At 65.7% G+C, this 689-nt stretch overlaps 1 protein-coding gene across 1 annotated transcript in view; it reads right to left on the bottom strand.

Moving 5' to 3' along the window:
* The window catches only part of LOC103896024 (potassium voltage-gated channel subfamily H member 2-like), a gene marked incomplete at both ends in the record, with an annotated part of 31,382 nt that overhangs the window by 1,432 nt on the left and 29,261 nt on the right, over positions 1-689 (bottom strand). The window contains 2 exon segments of the mRNA XM_019471120.1: positions 120-326; positions 386-682. Of these exon segments, the coding sequence (XP_019326665.1) occupies positions 120-326; positions 386-682 (504 nt within the window).

Below are 689 nucleotides of genomic sequence, written 5' to 3'. Positions count from 1 at the left end.
TCACACACACACACGCACCACGCTCACATGCACGCGCTCACACGCACATGCACGCTCACACACACACACGCACGCGCTCACACGCACACGCTCGCGCACACGCATGCTCACACGCACACCCAGACGTGTGCCCTCCCCGCCGGCGGGGGCAGAGCAGGACCCCCCCAGCGAGCCCCCGCGTTGGGCGCACGCTGGGGGCACTCACAGCCGATGAGCATGACGCAGATGGAGAAGATCTTCTCGGAGTTGGTGTTGGGGGAGACGTTGCCGAAGCCGACGCTGGTCAGGCTGCTGAAGGTGAAGTAGAGCGCGGTGACGTACTTGTCCTTGATGGTGGGGCCGTAGAGGGGGTTGCTGGCGTTGAGGGGCTTGCCGATCTGGTCGCCCAGGGAGTGGAGCCGGAGAAGATCTTCTCGGAGTTGGTGTTGGGGGAGACGTTGCCGAAGCCGACGCTGGTCAGGCTGCTGAAGGGGAAGGAGAGCGCGGTGACGTGCTTGTCCTTGATGGTGGGGCCGTAGAGGGGGTTGCTGGCGTTGAGGGGCTTGCCGATCTGGTCGCCCAGGGAGTGGAGCCAGCCGATGCGCTGCCCCTCCACGTTGCCGATGGCGTACCAGATGCAGGCCAGCCAGTGGGCGATGAGGGCGAAGGAGCACATCAGGAGGAAGAGCACGGCCGCGCCGGACTCCGAG

The sequence above is a fragment of the Aptenodytes forsteri genome, unplaced genomic scaffold (genome assembly GCF_000699145.1).
Source record: "Aptenodytes forsteri isolate BGI_AS27 unplaced genomic scaffold, ASM69914v1 Scaffold475, whole genome shotgun sequence".
In the NCBI taxonomy this organism is placed as follows: domain Eukaryota; kingdom Metazoa; phylum Chordata; class Aves; order Sphenisciformes; family Spheniscidae; genus Aptenodytes; species Aptenodytes forsteri.
The sequence above is the reverse complement of the archived record's forward strand: the minus strand, read 5'-3'. Positions and strand labels throughout refer to the sequence as shown.